Source organism: Buteo buteo, chromosome 1 (genome assembly GCF_964188355.1).
Source record: "Buteo buteo chromosome 1, bButBut1.hap1.1, whole genome shotgun sequence".
Lineage (NCBI taxonomy): Eukaryota > Metazoa > Chordata > Aves > Accipitriformes > Accipitridae > Buteo > Buteo buteo.
Genome location: NC_134171.1, coordinates 51,398,011 through 51,420,178, shown reverse-complemented (window position 1 = coordinate 51,420,178; position 22,168 = coordinate 51,398,011). Strand labels below are relative to the sequence as shown.

Sequence of the window (22,168 nt, the reverse complement as noted above, 5' to 3'; positions counted from 1 at the left end):
CATACAGCACCACCTGGAGCCAGAAGCCCGCAGCTCATGGACTGTGGAACTGCACTGAAGAGCTCAGAGCAGCCACCAGGCCTCAAGTGGGGCTGGAGAACTTCACACGGACCAGAGCTGAATGTGCAGGGCTTGCAACTCAGAAAGACACCAAGTTAATCTGAAAGCAAGTCTGGAAGCAAGAGTTGCTGCCAGAATGTGGCAATCGGGGAGAAAGTTGAGTATAAACTATTTTTATTTTCTGCTAGGCTAATTGGTTGGGCTAATCTAATTGAACTTCACCAGTAAGTTGGGTTTATTTGCCTAGATTTTACTCACATTATGTCGGGAAAAATGGCCGTAGTCAAGACTCACACTCAATATGAGTTAACATCTTGCTCGTTTACCGTTCAGACATCCTGACATTTATACAAAACTGACTTGTCCACGCACCTTATACAATACTCTAATTGGTACAATACCCCGTTTCACGCGACACTATCTTATTCTCTATTGGCTGTGCAAGCTTCTTCACGAGGCGTCCAGCAGTTACCTATCTCATTCTTCAGCATCCAGGTGTTGTTTGTCAGGCTCTTCTTATCTTCCTTTTTTCCCAGTGTACAAGGACACAGCGTCCTTGTCTGCTCCAGTATTTTGTAAACTTATGCTTCATTCCCACATAACGGCTGGATTGCTCACATGCCTTTGCCCAGCCAAGAAATCCTCAACAATTCCCCCTTTTTGTTTTTGAGCAATCCAGGCTTGTTTAATAACTTGGGATGCCATTTTTCCTTAACAAGCTGAAACAAGGTAAAATTATTACAATAGCTAAAATCACAATAACTACAACAATGCCCATAATTCTTTAAGCCAACCCGTTACCCCTAATGACCCGAACCATGAGGACTATGAGAAAGATGAACCATCCATACATTCTTGTGCCATCTTGCTCCACGAACTCAGCCCAGCAATCGGTAGGTGCCAGCATCCCATGGGCATCCCCACAGAGGCAACGATGGCCTCACCGTACACCAGCCCGATGCTCTTCGGAAAATGCCGGTATTTATACATTTGCAGAGGAACGGGTTTTAGCACACGTGGCCAGCAGGTGCCAAAAGTCCACCTCGGTTGCAATCTATGACGCATGCGCTTGCTGGCCAGGCGCGCTGCACGAGTCATAGCCATCTTGTCTATTGGTTCATGGGCTTTATGATGCGGTTGCGGTGCACAGAGAATCTTGACCTGTTATGTTAACCAAGGTGATGTATACATTAGTTTTTGACTGAGGTGGTATTCATATTGCCACACCATCTATGATGCTCCAGATGATGATGGTCGTACAAATCGAACGGGAGTCCGTCGTGGGCCTGTATCTGTGGAAACACAATCAACCTCGTTCCCAGGTTATTGATGGAAATAGACCTTACCCCTAATTTCGGCTTTAACTAACTTTTACGTTTACCCCACACTGTCTTCCCGTAATCACACTATGTTTAACCAAATTATGCTTAACACACTTTTTACCTAAAGCAGGTTCTATATACAATAAGACACACTGTTCTAAAAACCTCTCTGAAGGACTCAATGTCCGCTAGTCCTCTAAAGTGTAATACTCTATTAGTCGGAATCTGTCGGATCAGTGGCTCCAGCACCCGCTGGTACCGTGCCAGTTGCCGCTGGGACGATTCTGGGTCCAGCATCGCTGCGAAGCCATGGCTTGACCCACTTAGCTGGGATCCAGCAAAGGCCTCGATCTGTAAGCAGACACATATACCCTCTCCCAGTAAGTTTTACTTCTGCTGGTCCGCACCATTTCCCGGACTCTGGGTCCTTATACATTACCATGATTCCTGTACTTTGATGTGTCTTTTCCGCCTGTAAAAGAGCATGATGCACTACCATTGGTGGGTCTTAGTGATCACCTGTCAATCTAAGATAATTTAGCACAAATAAGGCTTTGGCCAATCGTTCCTCTGGGAGTAAGCCCTGGGTTCCCCCTTTTTGTTTTTGCAGCATGCTCTTTTAGGTTTAGTTGGCCTGTTCGACAATAGCCTGTCCTGTAGGAAGATGTGGAATACCCGTACCATGGTGAATTCCCCACAAATTACAAAATCGAGCAAATCATGTAGAAACATAGACCAGGCCGTTGTCTGTCTTATTTTCTTTAGGCACACCCAGCACTGCAAAAGAAGCGTGAAGATGTCATTTAATATATAAGGCCTTTTCTCCAGTTTGTACCGTGGCCCACATGGCAGCAGGATAGGTATCAATACACACATGCACTCGAACCCAAGAGTTCTACCAGAGGGGCCATATCGTTATTAGTGATACTACAAAGATTCTGCACCCACTGGCTATCTCCCACAAGCTTCTGGACATCATGTATAGTTGAAATTTCTAACATTGCTAGCATCTATGTGTCACCCCAAATACTTCCAAGGTGCTGCCTTTTGCACCTTTTCAGGAGTAATTATTACTCCACAATGGCTTGAGATGTCCTGCAATTGAGTTAAAATTTCATCCTGTGGCAAGTTCCTTCCCGCTATCAAAATGTAACTGAGGAAACTGCTTTCTTACAGGCTCTAATGCCCAGGCCACATATACCTGACACATCGTGGGGGAATTGCACATTCCTTGCGGTAACACGACCCAATGGTATCTCTTATAGGGCTCTGCCTTGTTAATCGATGGTACCGAAAAGGCGAACCGTTCAGTGTCATCTGGGTGCAAGGGAATGGTGAAAAAACAATCCTTTAGATTTACAATTAACAAATCCCATTCTTCTGGAAGCATAACTGGAAACGGCAAACCTGGCTGCAGGGCTCCCATACTGTGCATCACTGCATTCACAGCTCTGAGATCATGTAACAGTCTCCATTTCCCAGGTGTTTTGTTTTGGTTTTTTTTTTAAGAGTTATAAATATTGGCGTATTCCATAGACTAGTAGAAGGAACAACATGTCCCGCTCCCAATTGGTCCTTAACTAACTTTTGTATTTTTAGCAGCTTTTCAGAATTTAGCGGCTACTGATCAATCCAAACAGGCTCATTTGTTTTCTAGCTAATTTTCAGGATTGGTTGTTCCTCAGTGACTGCTCCTAAAAAGGATGGGTCACTAACATTGTCTTCATTTGGCTCAATAAATCACAGCCTATGAGGCCAAACAATTCAGTTGGGGTAGTCATGACATACGGATGCGTCGTAACGCATGTACCGTCAGGGAACACAAATGTAATCAGTAGCTGACTTACTAAGGTGGCTTGTGTGCCCCCTATCCCTGCAATGCCAAAATTTGGATTGATCAATGGCCATGATGGAGGCCAAATATATCATGAAATAATCGTAACATCAGCTCCTGTATCGATTGTCATCAGTTACTTGACGATAACTCCGTCAGGCCCTTCCAATTGCACTACCTTTTCTGGTTTACCTTTTGTTATGTCCATGGCAAGGTATACCTGCGGCTTCCCTGTGGAGCTGAATCCACCATCTCCACGTTGTACTTCACCTGGGTTTGGAACACATGACCTGAATGGAACTAATTGTGCTATTCTGGTACCTTTAGGAATAAAAACAGGAAGACTTAAAACATGAATCATAATTTTCACAGCCTCACAAAAATCTGCATGAATAAGCCCTGGGACTACCAAAATTCCTTTTAGAGCTGTTGAAGATCACCCCATCAAAAATGCACTAAGCCCAAGCCCCAATGGTCCCTTTATGTTGAATGTGTATTGCGGTTTCCACATCCACTCCGGAGCTCCCTGCAGTGGCAGATCTGGTGGTCATGAGGCTGCCTGAGGGCTGGCAGCCCAAGCTCCTTGCGTTTGTCATCGCACTAGGGGCCTTCGTGCTCGGTGTAAAGTTTCCCTTCTTCCTGTATTCTTGGTGGTATTGTCATCTTTCTCAGCAGAAGCTGTACATTTGCTCCTAATGTGTCCACATTTGCCACAGTTAAAACACTTGACTAAGGGTGTCTTACTGGCCCTGTGCTTCTTTGTAGCTCCTTGTGGAGCTGCATATTTTCTTTTATGTCCTTGTTCATGTCAGGGTGGTCGTAGATTGTCCTATGCAGTCTATTAAGAAACCGTGCGAAAGGTTCGTGAGGCTCCTGTTTCACCTGAGTAAAAGCATGGCTTTGCATATTGCCTGGTATGGAAAGAAAAGCTTGATATGCCAAGATCTGTGATAGGTGATGAACCTCAGTGATACATTGTAACTGAGCGTTCCCTGATGGGAAGGGTCCAGTACTCATCAGCATCTGTGTGGTTACTCCCCATAAGGGATCTGTTTGTTGTCGTGGTGTTGCTTGTTCCCGATCACAGAGCATCTCCCATTGTTGGAAAAACACTAGCATTTCGGAGGGCTCTAAAACTAACCGTGCTATCTGTTTAATATCTTGAGGTATCAGCGTATCAGCAGAAAAAATGAATCGCAGTATTTGGTGAGCTAACACAGATTTGATTCCGTACTGACTCACAGCATTCTTTAATTTCTCAATGACCTTCCAGTCAAACGCTTCCCATTTTTTCTGTCCATTTAATGCAATAACTGGGAATGCTTGGAGCATAGTGCCTTCTATAATGGCATCTTTTATTACTCCCCTCCAATGTCTCTGCCTTTCTTCTGCAGCGGCTACTGCAGGCGGCTCCGCGTCTATCGCGGGCGCAGTCGGTTTCACCGTCTCCGGTTCCGAGAGGCGGGATGGATGAAAGGTCAGTGGCGGGGGCGCGGATGGTTCTGCCCGGGGGCCGGCCGCGGCAGCGCCAGGCGGCGGCCGCTCCATGGCCGGCTGACACAGGCCGCTGCAAGGCGGCGGAGGGGGGGCGGAAAGGGGGGGAGGAGGGAGGGGGGGAAAGCGACGGTACTTGATCGTTTCCCGGGCTTCCCTCGTCCACAGCGGAGGAAGGCTCAGTGTCTATTACCGATACTGACCGGGGCTGAGATTCCCTCGGGCGGCAGTCGGCACCCCCTTGTTTAGGACCGCACTGTCCTGTCTCTGGGTGGCCAGATGAATTATTTAAAAGCTCAGTAGCTGATGCTTTCATAGGGGCAACAACCCCTCTAGCGGTTTTCGTGGTTTCCGAGTCGAAAATACGTGTGGACTCAGGAGTAGTAATCTCAGCGCCCAACATTGCGGAGGCAGCCTTGGCCATTTTTTTTTCTGCTGTCATTTGTAGAAGGTGATTCATTACTTCTCGCCAAGTCTGTCCGAAAGCTTTTGCGGTACGACTCCCCTTAATCGTCTCATCCCACAACTTATCTCCCAGTTCACACCACTCTGTGGCACTGAACATAGTCTCAGGAGTCTTAAAACATCCTCTCTCTCTTCCCCAATGACTGAGCTCTTGGAGCTTCTGTGTGCTCACACTGGCCTCTCTCTTTGCGAGAATATCCGGTAACAGTGTGAGTGCCGCTTCACAATCCATAATAAATAAAAGCGGTCTTACCGGTGCAGGTCCAAACTGGTGCACGCAGCTTTGGATCCAGCTCTCTGCCCAAATTTTTGCAGATGCCTTCCTGCTCCGTCCCTCCCGTCTCCGTCTGCTCCGCCAAGTCTTATGAGCAGATTTGAGAAGCCCTCTGTCTGTTTCTCGGCCTAACAGATTTGAGGGTCCCTGTTCGGGCACCAAATGTCGGGAAAAACGGCCGTAGTCAAGACTCACACTCAATATGAGTTAACATCTTGCTCGTTTACCGTTCAGACATCCTGACATTTATACAAAACTGACTTGTCCACGCACCTTATACAATACTCTAATTGGTACAATACCCCGTTTCACGCGACACTATCTTATTCTCTATTGGCTGTGCAAGCTTCTTCACGAGGCGTCCAGCAGTTACTTATCTCATTCTTCAGGATCCAGGTGTTGTTTGTCAGGCTCTTCTTATCTTCCTTTTTTCCCAGTGTACAAGGACACAGCGTCCTTGTCTGCTCCAGTATTTTGTAATCTTATGCTTCATTCCCACATAACAGCTGGATTGCTCACATGCCTTTGCCCAGCCAAGAAATCCTCAACAACATCATACCTGGCTTTTTGAACATTTTGACCTTTTTTAGGGAGCTTCTTTAGGGAAAGGGACAAGGCAGATCCACCTCAAAGCTTTGGCTGACTCAGCGTCTCATACTATGTCATGTGTAAAATTCGTTCTGTTGTTCCTGTGAGGAATCGGTCTTCCACAGAAGCTCGACTAAATGGTAGCCCCAATCAGGTAAAGTCAAATGGAGATCACTGAAGTCAAAAGCAGGCAAGGATGGTTTTCGGTACCTACACACTAGATGTGTCAAAACTGCAAAATTATAACATTGTGTTGAGAAGATGCTGGATAGGAGCAATATAGCTGACTTGTGAAAAATGGTAAAGACACTGGAAATGCTGTTCTTAGACTGAGATGACTTAATGAAGTGTCAAGGTCTCATTTTGTCATTGATGCTGTTAGCATCTCACTGCACAGATGACCCCACAGAGTGAATGCTATATTATTCACAATAGACAAAAGTAGCAGTGACTGAAACACAACCTTTCAAAATCACTAAATGGAAATATAATACCATTTCTTTAAGGTGTTCAGCACAATGATTTTAAGTGAAGAACATTGAAGTTCATTTAGGAAGCTGAATGTTCAGTTTAAAAGTATGTCATCAGACATTTCAAATTGAAACACAAGCTTGTTGATGATGGGGAATGCCTTCCTTCAGCAGAGCATTCAAGCTAGTCATAGAATAATGAAAGCTGCATTTGGCTCATGAGTAGAAAGAGGAAATTCTTTACAATTCTGATTTATGCCCATCTGAAGTAGTTCTGAAAGAGTTTAATATTTGGAGGGATTTTCATAATTCATAACTCATAACATGGTTATGAGGATGCCAGCAGAAGATAGTATTGAGGAGTGTATGCCACAGGTACAAAGAATTTACTGCTTGGTTAGACATTAGCAGTAAATAACAATTATTAACAATTGATTGAAACATTGAAAACACATTAGCCCTTTATAAACAGTTTATATACAAAAGCTTAACATAGATTGTAGCCAAAACATGTAAACTGTTACCTGTGAGAGGCCCCTGATTAGGGACAGTAGCAGTTAGCTTCTGCTGCTCCCAACCAGAACAGTGCTGTGTCTGATGACAAGGAAAGGAAGAAGATATTGAGTGGGTTTGTGTGTGGTGTACAAAAGGATGCATCAAGTTCAATGCATCTTGACACAGACATTTTTGAGCAATGGCATAACCAGGAATCTTTTCATTGTATGGTAAATCAGATCAGTTTCTTTCAGAGAAGTTTGAAATTGCAGCAATAAAGGCAGCATCTTGTGGTGTGTTAGCCACAGGTTGAACACGTGCGGACCTTGGCTGCAAACAGCAGAGAAGATTACAGTGAAAGCTGAAGAGAAACGATCCACTCCATATTCTAAGTTCACTGCTGAAAAAGCTGCAGGGATGCTAAACTCTCATTTAACAGGGCAGTTGGTACCTAGGCAGGTGGTGATCTGTGATTACCGTTACTGTGAATGGTTCACCTATTTCACTCTCACTACTCCTTCTTACATCCTTCATCCGTGCTTTATTTCCCTGTTTGTATCTTGTCATGAAACCAAGATAATAAGCCCTTTTGAGCAAAGAATATTGTCTGGTCATGGCTGTAAAACATCAAGCACAATGGGGCATTCATCAGCAGTTTTGAGTGCTAGTAAGAAATGAATGCAAAAATATATTGATAGCGAAAACAAATTTAACTTTGAAAAGGTTTTGAATATCTCCTACAGATTAGGACCATGAAGAGCAGATAAACTCCTGAGACTCTGATTCTGCACAAGTTCTGCATCTGTGTTTCAAAACACAAAAGGAAATCTGTATTTTGGCCTACGGAAAAATGCAGATCCCCAATATGAGAGCAGACCAGTCTTTTAGGATGCTTTTCCTGGAGATACAGGGAACTGACTACTTGTTTTAAAAAAGGAGATTCATCTGTTTCAGACAAGATCATTTGTATTTCTTACACAGAGCACGTAGCAGGGTAATGACTACTGAGGGATCTGAGCCACAACATTGGGTATTGAATGTGGCTTCAGGACAGTGCAAAGCCGTAACTGTCTAAATGAAAAAGCCTATTTAGATAAACTAAATCAGTAGCCCTGTTTTGGGGAGCAACCGATTTTGGCCTGTTGCAGGCAACAGTGCTGCAAATCCAGCCACTTGTTTAGCTGCTTTGGGTTACTGACTTCACTCACTCAAGCATTAAAATCTGAGTATCTCTCAGTCCAACAGTGAGTCGCCTTTGAGTCACTGATGGTACGAACAGCCTGGGAAGCAAGCACTCCTACAGCTGGGACTTACGATCTTTTATCCTAGTAGAGGTAGGATGTAATTGCTGTAACTCTGACCTTGCTGGCTTGGGACATTTAAAATTATCTGATCATGTGACAGCTTGTAGGTTTTGGCAAATACAGCTTCTACTCTGACTTTGACAAATGCAATCTTTTTCCAGTACCCCCTCAATAAACTGCTGGAGAAATAATTTTCCTAGCACATTGCTTCCAGCATGCCACCTCTCTTCTTGTGTATCCTCACTGTCCCTTCTTTTTTCTGGACAGCACACCTCAAGGCTCCCTGTGGCCTGTCTTTACCTAACTGACCACCTCCTGCCTGCTGCCAGCATGCCAGCTCTTGCCTCCCTTCTGCCAGGTGCCTGTGCCACCTGACCATTACAGATTGTCTGAAAACCTTTCATGCCCTCTCCCCCCTTGATCCTCATGCATGAAAAGTCATTCTCCAGAAACCTCTACTTAGCCCACTGACATCTTACAAATCCTTTCTGGACAAACCCCTCATTGAGATGCCTACACATATTTGACTTGAATTTGACTGTGGCCTTTCATGGTGACTACTGCCAGCCACCATGTTTGCTGCTTTGTCCTCCCTTTGTCCCTTACCTAACTAACTTATCCCTTACTTAAGTCATCTTTTGAGTCTTTTTCTCCTGCCCCCTGGGCCTCACTGCAAATATGAATGCTTCAAACTGCTTGTGAATTGAAACAAATTGGAGAGCCTAACAGAAATTAAATGTTTCTAAGGTAGTTTTTTTTACAAGATCTGAGCTTGAGGCTGTAACTGGAATGGTAATTTAAATTAAATTAAATTTACAGGTACATTTATTTTGTGCATGAAAACGAGGAAAAGCAATCTTTTTTTTCTATTGATTGTCTACATTGCCCAAGCCTGAGTATACATCCACTTGTGAAGAAATCTGAAACAGGTCCCTGCAGTCACTCTGTGCCCTGCTTAGTGCTGCATATAGATAAATCCTAATAGCCCAGTTGTTGCCTTAAAATCAAGAATTTTAAATCAAGACAGGTGCCTAAATGTTTTGTGGCTATGAAAACATAGACAAGAAGGTACAGGCCTTTGGGTTGGAGATTGCACTAAGATAGGATTCCAATAAGTGATTCCATGTAATAAATAACGGAGCCAAAGAAACCAGAACAGATAATAATGTTCTTATACAGATATTTCCCTTGTTATTCTTGGTTCCCCCGAGTCAATCTCTGGTTTAATGTCAGCATGAATGGGAGTAGAATTAGACCTGTAGTTAGTGTTACAAAAAAAGTGCAGGCAACTGATGACCATGTCATGAGTTTTTGGTGATTGGAGTGTTACCAGCAAACAGTATCTAAGGGACCTACTTGGCTGGGAAGCTTGCTTGTTGGAATCAGAGAAATGAGAAGAGAATAATGTGTTGCCTTTTCCGGAGAAGACTCTAGGTTTTCCCTATGGGTTAATATGGCAAAATGTAATAAAAGAAACTATGTAGTCTTTATGTACTTGTTCTGTATATCATTGTTTATATATATTTTTTTGCAACTGCTGAATGTTCAAAAAGGGAATCTCCTTTTTGTGTAGCAAATGTTGGTGAACATCAGGTAAATAGAACTTTTGTTTATTAAATATATCAGATAACAGACTACTAGCAATAAAGCCAACTTGTTTACAAGCAACATGAAAACCAAAAATTTCTGTCTGAAGATGCAGTCATGTGTTTGGATTGCTCATATGCTTATCACTTCTGATGTCAAAAGTGCGATCTGAATGAAAAGTGCCACTTTTCTTTTGTGTGATGTCTACTTTCCCTTAGAAATTGTGGAAAGACAGTTTGATAGAATGAAGTATGCTCCTGTCTGGGTTTTGCACTTCTTTACACAGTTTGCTGGTGACTAACTTCAGTATCTAATTAAAGCTGCTGCCTTCCTGGTGTATCTCTTGAGAAATGCTGCCATCCAGGTAATTAATGATGTGCTGTACCGGCACTGGCTCAGATACCTATATTTGCACCAGGCTACTTTAGAGCATGCAGTCTTATCATTGACCTTGGAGACATCTGGTGTTGGCCTCTCACTCAAACAGGATTTGGGACAGGACAGGTGTCAGACCTGACCCTGCATGATGATTTCCACTTTTCTAGCATCAGAATTTTCAGTTATATGAGGAAACTGCTAACATGTTGCATCACATGTGAGGAAGATGATTCTTTCTTTCAGTTACAATCAACCCATAGGTGCTGCGTAATAGGAAACATCTTAAAGAACAACCAATACTGATTTTGCTAGGCACCCTTAAGTCAGCCTCATCCTATGTACTGGGTGTCTCTGAGTAGAGACATGCTGCTAGATGGCCTCCTTGGCACTTAAGCTTTTGCTTTTCAGAGTACAGCTTCGCTTAAGGTCCCAGGTGCAACAGACAGAGTTGTTTTGCCCTTCAGCGCTGAATTTCTAGCCCAGATAAATTAATTCATTTATTAAATGTTACCATTGCCTATGAAAGATGTGATGTTGCTGTAACTTCAGCCTTGACTGCATGTAAAGGAGGTGGAGGTCTGGCAGATTTTGCCTGTAACAGAGGTGGTATAAAGCTGTGAGACCTTTCTTTCTGTTGGTTAGAGTTATGTCAAGATTAGTGTAGTTGGGCTGATATTTATCAGATCAGAGACATACATCTTCTTTAAATATATATATACATATACATGTGTGTGTATGTGTACATACCTCCAACATGGCATTTTAGCATATATGTCTGTCTCAATTAAAACATTTTTTATATATATTGAATTATTGTAAACCTTGTAAATATTCTCTCTCACATACACATATAAATATACATGTACTAAATCACCAAAAATGGCTGAGCTATGCCTGAGTAGCTTTTGGGGGAGAAATCTTATGTTTCACCTGTGCTAAAATATTCTGGTGAATTTCTCTTTTGAGAATGTTTATATTGTTCATGTTTGGAAGAAGGCATTTGAGGTTTAGCAACCTCAGTTGAGATACACATGTGGGTTTTTTCCAGACGTGCTTTCAGTTCCAGCCTAATTTGTTCAAAAGTTAAGACTTAGGGAAGAAGCCCTCCTTCTTCCTTGGTGTCAGCCCATGCACCTTTTTCTTGGTTAGATCTCTGATGCATCCACCTGCACTGGACATGTTCTGGCCTGAAGCTGAAAATGGCTTGGCCTGTAGTTTGCAGACATGAGATGGTACATGCTGTGCTGTGTGCACCTGAGCTGAGAGCAGGAAGGACTAGACCAGTTGTTTGATCTGACTGTGTCAAACACAAGGGCTGGAATGGCAGAGAAATGAGATTTCTGAGAAAGAACCTGATACCAGAGCGGAGCAGGTAAATCAGAGGAGAAGCAACAAGATTAAAGGCTGGAGCTAGGTCTGGTCATGGAGATTTATCTCTGTGAAGCGTTCTGTCCTTGCTCTGGTTTTGATCTGAGATGAAGGACTCTATGCACAAAGACACTGAGAATATTGCTCTGAATTTCAAACAAACCTGCTTCAGCTCTATTTGTGTCTCTTGTCAATGATTGCATGGCATGACAGTGGACATCCAGTGACCCAGCCCATAATCATCACCCAGTTCTATCTATCAAAACAGTTCATGAGCAGAAATCTTTGCAACAGGGATGAATTAGAAATGGCAACTGCTGCATAACAATGGATATGAATTTTAAATTAATAGACAAAATGCTTCCACTGGAAAACTAACTCTGAAATGATAACTTGCAACTTGATTGTATGAAGGCGTTAATACATATGCTTAATTTTTGGTTGAGTAAACAGCACTGGAAACACCATGCAAGTGAGGCACATACATGCTCTAGTGTGTTACATTACAACACTTATGAGCACTTATGTGCTAAACCTCAGGCTTACCTGTAAGCAAACAAGAGGTCATACTCACCATTTTTTGAAATTGAGCATGGTTTTGAGTTCTCAGAAATTGCTTATGCACACAGGTAGTTACAGAATAGTCAGTGACGACAGCAATGACCCACAGAGGGACCTGAGTGGGAATAGAAATGCAAACATTGTGATGCAAAAGTCTATGAAAATGGTTTGAACTCCCAGTTGCCTCTAAAGCAACGCACATAGTAAACTGTTCTGTAAGAAATCCAAAGACTGAAATATATTTGCATAAAAACTGCACTGTTTCATGCAGTTAACAGATTTATCAAATTAAGACCATTTTCAGATTATCTGCCATCAGTAGAAAGACCCTGCAGTGGAATAATCAACGTTACCTATGAATAGCCTGCCCTAAGATAGCTTCCTTTCATACCGCAGCTTTTCAGGTTTCCAGAGGTACCTTTCTTCTCAGGAACATCACCGATCAGTTCTGTGGTAACACAGAGAGCCTGTGCGAGTCACCCTTGGAATAAACAGGGGAATGCTTTCAATTTCGTATGTAGTGTTCAAGGGGAACACCTTTCCAGTGTTTCCACATGAAGAGTTTTACATTTGAATTTTTTAACCTGAAGACAGTAAATTCTGATCGGTTTTACTCTGCAACATTTTTCAATTGTCAATAACCATTCTTTTCTTAGTGATAGATTTACTTGATCACTAGCAACTAAACCAATATATTAGCCTGCAACACAAGACGGCTTGAAGGAGTTTTTATTACTACTTAATTGATTTTTGCTCTAGATACTCATGCAAAGTAAACAGTGTCATTAAATAAAGATTTGTTTTAAATGCGATCAGTGGGCAATCTGCTTGCTACCATCCTTTCTTCAGGCAGGAAAGGCTTCAGGGGACAACTTATTGTGATACTAATAGTACTGAGGAAACAACCTAAAAAAAACCCCAGCCAGCTGTTGCACATAATGTGGTTTAAATAGGAATTACCTTGGAGATGCAATGCTAATTCCCTACCACATTTAATTCTGTTTTCCACTTAAGTCCCACCCATTTTCAGAAGGAAGAATTTCTTGTGTCAACATTCATGCTTTACCTTTTTATCTTTCTATGCCTCTTACCTCTGATTTAGAATTTAAGAGCTGCCTATTGTGAATACTACAGATGAAATTTTAAGCTTTCTTCTGCTGTGGTAACTGATCCCTCTTGCCTTTACCTCTCTATTTCTAGCTCTATGATTTTATTAAACGACAAGCTTGTTACTTTGTTTAACAGCAGAACATAATGCCTGCCTTTGATAAACACAAGGCAAAAAAAAAAACCCTTGCAAAAGCTAGGAGTTGCAAACATCTGAGCTCTTCTTTGTGAAGTTTTCAGAGATAGAGCCATAAATATACAAGGATATTTATCATACTAGATTGGCTGTTATTGCTAAGATAATTAAATAAGACTGTCCAGATTTATATCAGCATAATAAAAAGCAACATTTCATGCTCATAGTCACTTGCATGCTAGAGAAACAAAAGGCTTCTTTAAATCCAGAAGATAATACTTACGTAAGGCAAGCAATATTCACTTTGATTCTAATTTGGGGTGTATGTTTACTGGCCTGGGTAGTAGAGAATGACAGAGGGAGTGGCTTTCAATGACCCAATTTATATATTAAGGTATATAAATTGCTGGGCCACTTAACAACATGTGGAAAGAAGGTGATTTTGATTCACTTTGATTTACTTTCTGAAAATGTGCCTATTTTCCCCCAAATTGAGAGGAAATAGAAATATCAGATCTAGCTCTTGCACTACTAAGTATGAATGTGCTGCACAGGATGGATGAGATGAAGCACCTTATGTAATTTAATTCCTGAGCGCCTTTTTGTTCTTCTTTTTAAGGCTTTCCTTGAGGGCGGAATTATGAAGGAATTATTTGTATTCTCAGTCCACACCTACTTACACAAAGAAATAAAACATATTGCCGAATGCTTGGTTGATTAAAACTAGTAGTGGAATGAACGAAGAGAAAGTTTACCAAACAAACAGTATAGAAATATTAAGGCTTATGAAGAAACCTGACAAGAGGAAGACTCTGCACTACGTGTTCAGAATGAAAACAAAACCGGGGATGCATCAGCTGTCTTCATGGGATGATGGATGAAAGATGCTCGTTGCAGCTCACAACCTTTTATCTCATCTATACCATGTTCTGTTTCTCTTTGGAGTGCAATAAAAAACAAGCTGTTTCTGTAGGTCTTGCAGGATTTTATACAGCACATGAACTGATGTACTGAAGCTGAAGGTCCATCTGTTATAATGCCTTGTCTCCTACTGCTCTTGGCTTTTCGTGCCTAAATTCTGCTACCAAAATAGAGAAGTTTGATAGCATTCCCTTTCTGGAGAAAAAGTGACTTCTACGTATCAGATTAAGACGTGAGTAGCAGTGGCCATGGAGCGTATGGTGGAGCATGCTAGTAGAGGTGTAGGGGTTGGGCAGATCTGGCAGGAGTGAGGTGGGGCTTCTCATAGTGTTCCTGATCTGGGATGAAAATTTTTGTGTGCATGCGATACGATTAAGACTCAAATTACAGCTGCAAAAGCATCACCTCCCATACTTAAAATTGAGCTGGGACCATGAACCTTGTGAGAACAGTCACACTGAACTCCAGTCACTTAGGGCCGAAGATTTGGACGTGGAAGAAAAAGCAAGTAGATGATCGGGGAGATTTTCTAAGGCTTCGGTGAAGTGAAACGTAGGCGTACTGGGGTCACCATCGACAGCTTCCTTACACCACTTGTCGGATGTGGTGCACCAGCCCTTTGAGCGAGCGGTGGGTGTGCGGAGTCACAAGTGGGCCAGGTCGCCTGGCCTGCCTTTTACTCTTGTTCCTCTCCTGGGCTGCATCGACGGAACAAGCGCTCCCAGGTTATCACACCTCCCACCCACCTCTCTCCCACGGAGGACGCCAGGGGTTGGGCGCAGGAGGCCGGGCGGGGGGCGCAGCCCCTCCGCGCAAACCCCAGCAGAAGGTGGGCCGGGAGGAGGTGGGGGAGGGCGGCGGGAGCCTCCTTCCCCGCCTGCCTCCCTCCCTCCGCTCCTCCCTCGCTCCCTCCCGCGGCGCATCCTCTCTCCACCCCTCGCCCTTGCCTCTCCCTCACACTCGCCGCCTGCGGGGCTGCCGTCGGGGGTGCTGCCAGCAGACCCGGCCTCGGGGATGTGCTGAGAAGCGGTAGCTCCCCTCGGCCCCCCTCCCCACCCCCCCCCCACACGCGTCGCCCCCCGCCTCACCGTCGGCGTCGTCCACCCACCCACCCTCCGACCCCCACGCCTGCTCGGAACGGGTCGGTCGCCGGTAGCGGAGGAGCCCGGCGGTAAGTGGCAGGGCAGGGCGGGGCGGGGCAGGCGCTGTCTTCGGGAGCGGCCGGGGGCGAGGGGGCCGCTCCGCTCGCTCCGCTCCGCTCCGTTCCGCTCCGCGGCGGCGGGCGGCGGCGGCCCCCAACACCCCGCCCCGGGGCGCCCCGGGTTCGGGGAGGGAGCGGCGCGGCGGGGGTGAACGGCTCCGCTCCGCGTCGGTGCTGCCCGGGGCTGGGCTTTCCGTGCCTGTGTAGCCGTAGGAGTGCGTGTATGTGTGTGTATATATATATACATACACGTGTAATTTTTATATATATAAAAAATATATTTTTTATATATATATGTCCTGTTGAACGTGTTCTTGTGGGCACGGGGGAGGGAGGAGAAGCTGGGCGCTGTGGCTGCCTTGTGCCGACGGCGTGTCAGCTGGAGCCCGTGGGTGCCCACACGGTCGCGTCGCCCAGCTCTCCTCGGTAGGTGCCTCTCTCTCCGTACGTAGAGATATAGTCACAACGCCCAGCCCTCTCCCTCCCTCTGCAGGTGCCTGGGTATTATTTGATATACGCCCGCGCCGCCCGCCCGCCGTCCCTAGGTGCCCCTGCACCTGGTCGTAGCTCAGCCCACCCCCCCACCCGGGGACGGGCACGGGCACGGGCCTGGGCCTGGGCCTGGGCCTGGGGAGCCCCTTGGTGGTGGAGCCGGAGGGTCCCGCGGGCTGGGGCCTGCCTCCCCCCCCTCTGTGTATAAGGCATCGCCTCCCCTCCTCACCTCCCCCCCAGGCCCAGGGTGACAGGTACCGTAGGCAGAGGCAGTTTGGCTGGAGCACAAATACTGCTTTTCTTCACACACTCGTCACGAGTTAGTAGAAAGGTGCAGCAGCCCAGATGCCTTCCTAGACATCCATTCCTCCTACTCAGCCTCTAGCAGGGAAAAGAAAATAACAGGCAGCACTTCTTTCTGTGTGGGTGGAGGAAGAGAAAGGACTATCGATAACTGATTTGTTGAAGGGGCACTGACTTCTTGGTTTTAATTACTATTGTAGTAGTTCCAGTGTAGCGCTGGGTTATGTAGTTGGTATAGAACTCACTTGGTAGCTTTAGTGCAGTGCTTTTAAAATCCTGCATTCTTGCTTTTGCTTTTTAGTAAAATCTCTTCTCAGTCCTGATACATGGAAAGAACCCATTTGGGAAGACTCAGTTTCCAGAAGAGTGACGTGGACTGTGCACAAAATGCTGGACTACTAGAAAAGCAGCATTTTTCTATTTGCTCCAGTCCTTCTGGGTCATAGTGGCGGTTTCTTATAACAAGTGAACATTTGTCATTTAGGAGGGGTTTGGGTTTTTGTGGTTTGCTTTCATTGTTTTTTAAGTTGCTAGTGTTTCTTTAAGTCAGATTTTTCCTCTGAATGAGAGGTGGAGTATCATCAAATCACAGGGCTAAATCTTGCAATCAGCACATGAACAGAACTGTCCTTTGGAGGATATGATGCCTTGGTAGGCAAGGAAGGGACTTGTATTGATGAATCCATCTTCCAACCAGAGCTGCGTTATCGGCAACCTCTCTGTAGGATTCTGTGGAAACAGGATCCCCGAGCCTTTCTTGGACTGAGGGAACTGCTCTTGCAGCACTGTTTAACTTACTATGTATAGCAGCATGTGAGAAAATGTAAAGGTGATTCGTGTAACCTTACTCCTTGTTTTTCTAGTTATTTAACTGTTCTTTCTGTCTGAAATACTGAGTGCAACCTTGCATATAGAGAGGTGTTTGTGTATGGCTAATAGAGATGTGGATGAAAGCTACATAATATGTGGGTATAAATAATATAATTTTTAAGTAATTGCCATCCCATTCAGTTTGACTGAATTTTTCCTCCCATTCTGGGATAAAAAGCTGAAAAAAATCTTACTGAAAGTGTACTGTCTTTTTTTTTTTTCTTTTTTTTTTTCTCTAGAGCTGTGTGAAGAAACTCTTCAGCCATGGATGTGTTCATGAAAGGACTTTCCAAGGCAAAGGAGGGAGTCGTAGCAGCAGCAGAAAAAACCAAGCAGGGTGTGGCAGAGGCGGCAGGAAAGACGAAAGAAGGTGTCCTCTATGTAGGTAGGTGGACAGCAGAGATCATGCTGCTGGTCGGTGTACCCTGACATTCACAGCTGCATCCTCATCAGACCTATTCTTCTGCAAAAAAAAATATGCAGTCACTCATAGGAGACCATTGCAAAACAAAGAAGAGGAGAGTTGTGCCCTCCTGAGGTCCAGTTCTCTGAAGCCGAATATTGGTTCTTAAGTCACTGCATTGTGCTGGCCATACATTACTGCTCTGTGGAGCCACATCCGTAATGCCATACTGGATGAGGTTGTGTCATAGGAGGTGCCTTACAGTACAGGTCACTAGCTGGCACTCTATTCAAGAAGTTTGCTAGGTTAAGGTTGAAGGGGTAGTTGGTACAGTAAAAATAAATTTTTTAAAAAAAGTAAAAGCTGAAGTGGAAGGTGGCTTCACAGCATCCAATTTAACATGTGGGGTTTAAGTGGGACTTTAAGAGAAGAAGCTTGAGAAGTTAATTTGGGAACTGAGCATAAGCCATGCTGACTACTTGGCATGCCAACAGTAACATTTTGTATGGCAAAGTGACATCTTCTCATCTTTTGAAATTAACTTCATGTTCTGTACTTACTATTGCATATCCATAGCAGATATTTCCTGTGACTTCTCAAGGAAGAGCGACTACAGTTAATGAGGTAGGGCAGGTAGACCCCAAGGTAGCAAAGCAGTTGTTAAGTGCCTTATCGAGGCCACACCCAAGAGTCTTGCACAGAGCCAGGGATAAAATTCTTTTCAAATCCCCAATCAGTACTTTGATTGCATGATCATCATCTTCACTTAGCAAGTATCGGGCTTTAGAGGACTGGCTTGTGAATGCTGCCATGAAAACTTCACAGGAAAATAATCTACCAAGACCATATGAATAAGTGGTCATTTAAAAAAAAAATTATGGATCTGTTTCTCCTATTCAACAAATAAAGTTTTTCTATAAAAGAATGAAGTGGAAAAGATACTCTTTTGTGTAGGTCCTTTCTTTTTTGCTGATTTTGTAGCAGGTCAGTTCTGTAATGGATGCTGTGTGTACCTAGGGAGGTGTGCACAGATATCAAAGAGAAGTTAAACAGAGTTGAAAACCTGAGACAATTCTTTTAAATGGAAGCATTGAAGTGTCTGCAATTCCAAAGTCTTTTCAGGATTCCCTCTGCCCTTGCAGGCTAGTGCCAGTCTACAACAAATTATTTCTGTTCCAGATAGTTTGGACTACTCATTTGGAATACACTTTTCTCCTGCTGAGCCACAGCAAAGCTCAGTGCTCTTGCCAACAGAGATGGCAGTCATTTTGAAAACTAATTGTAAGATGAGTCTATTTTAAAATGAGCATCTGCTCATTTTCAATACATCAAAATAGATGTTCTTTCACTGTACACTGTGCTTGATATTGGAGTTATTTTTTGGGGGGGAGGGGGGACTTTTTATTTATTTATTTATTTTGTTTTCTTCTAGTTCTTGACTGCTTCTGGGGTCATTGATTTCTTTGTATTAGAAACCTGCATTGTGTGCTGAATTAATCTTTGTGTCAGACCTGTTCTCCAGACCGTAATAATATTTGAATCTCGTTCTGCTCCCAAAGGCAATAGATACCCTGTTGTCTTCAGAGACGCTTTTGATGAGGTTGAACTTTGGAGGGCAGGCTTGCTATTTAGTTCAAGAATAAAATACTGAGGACAGCGGAGCCCTGAGCCATGATAGGGACCAGTGCATATGACTGTAGTAGTGGTAAAGGATCCTTCCCACAGCAGACGCCTGCTTTTCAGGAGGAAAGAGCTATATGCACAGTTTCAGTTGTGCAGGTAAAAAAGCCTTTGGTTGGAAGCTGTCTCCGGGAGCTCTGGCAGCTCATGTGTCCGTGTATGTGCCTGCCCATACTTGCTTGTAGGGAGCCACGGTTTCCCCAGCTGAAGTTTCAACAGGATCAAGTAGGGTAAGGGGCAAATGAGGAGTGGCGTATTTCTCTGTCTACTTCCCAAGCACACAGTGGGGGTGGCTCTTCCAAGCAGCGTTAGCAAAGGCTGGTGTGATCCTCTTTGGTTCTGGAGGCTGGTAACAGTTGCAATGCAAAAGGTGGTGAAACCCCTTTGTGAGCAGAGGAGAGAAGCAGCACATTGCATTAGAGCTCCTGAAAGTTTCTCCCTTCCTATGTCTGTAGCTGGGTTTTCAGATACAAGTTTCACAGCCAGATTATACTGTGAAAGCTGCCTGACACCTTGCAAAAAAAGAACCTAACATTGGGCTGAGAGAGACCTGTTAATCGTTTTCAGTTTCAACAGTCAGCTCCATAACATTCAGCCTTCCATTGCTGCTGGAGAATTAATAAGATGCAAAGTCTTTGGTCCGGATCCCCTAGGTGATACGGCCTCCCACTGAAATCAGTGGAATTTAAGTGAATATGGAAAACATCTGGACCTTTCTGTCCAGAATGCTGTTAGCTATTATGTGAAAGATTGTAACATAATGCTACCTGGTAAGTGTTCTATTAACAAAAGCTGCTGCTTGGGATGAAATGTGGTTGTTGTAACTTTTTTCCCTTTTTCCCACACAAGGAAAGTTCCCTTTTGCACAGGGGGAAGCTTAGAGCTCTGAGGGAAAGTGGCATATTGGAGGATTAACTGGGGATTTTTTTCCCTCTCCATGCTGAAGTCTATTCTTTCTTCCCTCAGTCCACTGTTTTTGTCATGCTTTTTAATACCCAAGATCCTGTTCAATACGGTCTGTAGTGTGTTTTTATGCTTTCAGGTGGTTTTTTTTCCCTAAATTCCTCTGCTGATGTACTTCAACATTGGCCAGCTGAAATCAGTGGCTGTGTCTTGACTCGTACAAGCACAGCATCAGGACCTTTCTTGATGTCAAACAACAGCCTGATCATTGATTAGAAAGGAGGACTGAGGCTCGGCAATCCTGTGCTGCATCATGTATGCTGTATCTTTAAAACTGTGTCTCTGTGTATCCTTCAAGAGCTGTTGGTGTGAAGCAGTAAGGAAACAAGTGGCAATAGTTACCCCCACTCGCTTTGAAACCAGGAACTGAGAGTAAGAAGGATGCTCTTGCATGCTCTTAGTGATGTATTGCTCAAGAGCTCCTCTGAGCTTTGTTTGTCCTACCAGGGAGCTGAAGTTTTTGCTAAGTTGACTCTTGAGTGCATGTTCAGTGCTCAGGAATGGAAGTTTCCAGTCTGATCATTTTTGATGTGTTATAACCTAGCAGAACAAAGGAATAGTTTATCAGGAGCAGGGTAGCTAGTGGATGAGTTGTTTACTACTCCCTGTGCTTAGCTGGTACATGGCCTTAGAGTAGAATAGTGCAGTCATGACCTATTTGGCAAGACCATCCAAATTCCTCTGCTGCACTCTCTTTTCATAAGGTTTCTTATTTTCCTTTGGTAACAGAAAAGCCAGCAGAGTAATTAAGGGACTCAAGGTCCATCTGGTGCAATAATGAGCTTCAGCACTTGGGAGGAAGTGTCTTCCATAGGCGATGATTTCTCCTTCCCCTAATTTGCGTTTATGTCTCTCTGTCTTTAACCAGCTCTGACTAAGCAACCTGAATCTCAGGCAGGACTTCCTTGGAATAGTCTGTTCGTCTCTCAAAAAGCCGAGAAATGAGTGTATTGCCAAACTACTGATATACACTTTTGTTTTGGCATAATGACAGTGATAATAATAAATAATGAAATTAAGAGTCTATTGTATTTTTTTTATAATTACGAAAAGGCAAAAATTCTGGTTTTGGCTTCTCCTTCCCCTCGCACAAACGTGTGTTATAGCAAAGAAAAGTAGCATTACCCTGTACTACCATTGCTCCTGCATCACCTAGATGGTGTAGGTCAGTGTCAGATTCCTTGGTCTTTGTATTATCCCTACTCCGATTTCTCTGTTCCCGTTGTTATGCAGGGTACAATGAGCAAGATTATTGATGTTTTGGGAATGCCAGAATGAAAGACAGCTAGTTTCTCTCAGAAACAATGTGGATGACCAGCTTTCCTTCATTGCCAGAAGTCGTCCTACTGAATTCAACTGTTGTTATTTATAGGCCTGTTCTGGCAGATCCTAATGTACTTCTAGATCCTGTTGTAGCTGTGGCTGCAAAAACAGCTACTTCCATGCAAGTGTGCAGTAGTGGGGCAAATAGTATTGAGCTCTAACATATGCTGTAAGGTCTGGACCACTGCTTAGCTAGTTGTTTGCCAATTAATGGATTTGACTATACATATCTCTGTTCTGCATGGGTCTGTGAGCTGAACTTTCATTAAAGAAAATCCTGTCTTCCACTAACAGAAAGAGACTAGCGTTTCTGTATTAGTTGTGGTTATAGCGATGTTACGTCAGGGTAAGTGAAGTAAGAGTCAACTTGCATATGTCCCTCTGGAGATAATATGCATTGCAGAGGTCCTCAGGGAGTTCTGGTGTACCATCCATCTCTTACCAGTCCTAGGGGACTGAGTACTTGCTATTCACAGGTTTCCATGTTTTTAATAGCTTGGCTTGCAGAAAATAACTTCAACAAGATGAACAAGACACTAGCCAGGTCTAACTGCATTTAAAAGCATACG

General features: G+C 43.9%; 2 protein-coding genes across 5 annotated transcripts in view; one reads left to right on the top strand and one right to left on the bottom strand.

The window, feature by feature from the left end:
- Positions 1 to 430: 430 nt before the first annotated feature.
- The window catches only part of LOC142032208 (uncharacterized), a 185,060-nt gene continuing 163,322 nt past the window's right edge, over positions 431 to 22,168 (bottom strand). The window contains exons 1-2 of one of the 2 annotated variants that reach the window (XR_012650785.1): positions 2,064 to 3,402; positions 1,271 to 1,352 (exon numbers count right to left, since the gene is read on the bottom strand). Coding sequence is in view for 1 of the 2 variants with exons in the window: in XM_075030605.1 (XP_074886706.1) it covers positions 1,251 to 1,352 (102 nt within the window). In the remaining variant the exon portion in view is untranslated. Of the gene's footprint in view, positions 1,353 to 2,063; positions 3,403 to 22,168 lie in introns of those variants that run through there. The other variant, XM_075030605.1, reaches the window with a different exon arrangement.
- The window catches only part of SNCA (synuclein alpha), a 71,096-nt gene continuing 64,312 nt past the window's right edge, over positions 15,385 to 22,168 (top strand). Inside the window, exons 1-2 of one of the 3 annotated variants that reach the window (XM_075045224.1) lie at positions 15,385 to 15,535; positions 17,470 to 17,615. In XM_075045224.1, the coding sequence (XP_074901325.1) occupies positions 17,495 to 17,615 (121 nt within the window). In that variant the 5' untranslated portion in view covers positions 15,385 to 15,535; positions 17,470 to 17,494. Of the gene's footprint in view, positions 15,536 to 16,463; positions 16,480 to 17,029; positions 17,190 to 17,469; positions 17,616 to 22,168 lie in introns of those variants that run through there. The other 2 variants (XM_075046831.1, XM_075046011.1) reach the window with 2 other exon arrangements.